Consider the following 1,571-nt stretch of genomic DNA (forward strand, 5'->3'; position numbering starts at 1 on the left):
GTACCTCTGACTCGGCGTGTTACGTACCCTTGACTCAACGTGTTACGTACCTCTGACACGACGCGTTACGTACCTCTGACTCTGCGTGTTACATACCCTTGACTCTGCGTGTTACTTACCCGTGACTCGGCGCGTTACGAACCCGTGACTCGGCGCGATACGTACCTCTGACTCGGCGTGTTGCGTACCCGTGACTTGGCGTGTTACGTACCCGTGACTCGGCGCGTTACGAACCCGTGACTCGGCGTGTTACGTACCTCTGACTCGGCGTGTTACGTACCTCTGACTCGGCGTAATGGTAGAAGCAGCAGTAGTACAGAGTGGTGATCAGAGGCATGTTGAGAATCGAAGCTTTTCGGGGAAACTTCTGAAAGATTTCCTGCTTCCCTCCGCGCTCAGCCTGCCGGTCTGTTGCCTAGCAACAACATAGAGGGAAACTGCAGTCAAGGGTCGTCCACGTCAAGAACGGTAACCATAACAACTCAAATTTGTAGTTTTAAAAACGGAGTCAACACCTAAACTATAACTACAACAACTGTAACTATAACAACAACAACATCAACAGGTCTCAGGTATAAACAGGTACAGGTCTCAGGTTTAAACAGGTACAGGTCTCAGGTGTAAGCGGGTACAGGTCTCAGGTTTAAACAGGTACAGGTCTCAGGTGTAAGCGGGTACAGGTCTCAGGTTTAAACAGGTACAGGTCTCAGGTGTAAGCGGGTACAGGTCTCAGGTATAGGCAGGTACAGGTCTCAGGTGTAAGCGGGTACAGGTCTCAGGTGTAGCGGTCTGACCTCGATGATGATCTGTCTCTCCAGCAGTGTGTAGTGATCCTGAACGTGAGCAGAATCTTCCGGAGAAAACGGCAGACTGGGAACAAGAGAGGGACGGAGAGATGCATCATGGGAAAAAAGGTAGACACAAGTAATACCTCCAGTACGTGCTCCTGGTACACAGCTGGTTTACCTGTATACAGGTGTACCAAGTAATTATTCAACATACTGGACCAGTACTGCAGTTCCTTTCCTCATCAGAAGCTGCGTTTACTCACCTGAGGCAGCTCTTCAGGAAGTCCCGCCTCTTGTTTTCATCTGCGATGCTCAGGTGTGCTTTATACTGCAGGAGCTGTTGCCATGGAAACAGACAGGAAACAATGTGCATCACTAAGACTTTAGATAGCCTTGATGTCTAAAGTCAACGTGATCTCTCCCGAGTCGAGTGAACCAGGAAGTTGTTGCTCTATAACTAAATTAAACTGATGTACGTACCGCCACGTCCTCCGTCCTCCCCAGAGACCTGAGGGACAGACACAGAGAGACAGGTCAACCAAACACAGACAGACAGGTCCACCAGAGAGAGAGACAGGTCCACCAGGTAGACCAGGTACCTGAGCAGATCCAGCAGCAGTCTCTGGTCGTTGCTCTCCGTCAGGTAGTGGATAAAATGTCTCAGCGCCGTCTGTCTGTCTGTCAGCTCCCGGAACAAAACCTCTGGAAACAGAGAGGTGGTGTTAGGGAGGGACGGAGGGAGGGAAGGAGGGAAGGAGGGAGGGAAGGGAGGAAGGGAGGAAG

General features: G+C 50.9%; 1 protein-coding gene across 1 annotated transcript in view; it reads right to left on the minus strand.

The window, feature by feature from the left end:
- Positions 1-226: 226 nt before the first annotated feature.
- The window catches only part of LOC117941263, a gene marked incomplete at its 5' end in the record, with an annotated part of 6,524 nt that continues 5,179 nt past the window's right edge, over positions 227-1,571 (minus strand). The window contains 5 exons of the mRNA XM_034866327.1: positions 227-415; positions 795-870; positions 1,052-1,125; positions 1,269-1,296; positions 1,388-1,488. Of these exons, the coding sequence (XP_034722218.1) occupies positions 227-415; positions 795-870; positions 1,052-1,125; positions 1,269-1,296; positions 1,388-1,488 (468 nt within the window). The remainder of the gene's footprint in view (positions 416-794; positions 871-1,051; positions 1,126-1,268; positions 1,297-1,387; positions 1,489-1,571) is intronic.

The sequence above is a fragment of the Etheostoma cragini genome, unplaced genomic scaffold (assembly GCF_013103735.1).
Source record: "Etheostoma cragini isolate CJK2018 unplaced genomic scaffold, CSU_Ecrag_1.0 ScbMSFa_4664, whole genome shotgun sequence".
NCBI classification, from domain to species: domain Eukaryota; kingdom Metazoa; phylum Chordata; class Actinopteri; order Perciformes; family Percidae; genus Etheostoma; species Etheostoma cragini.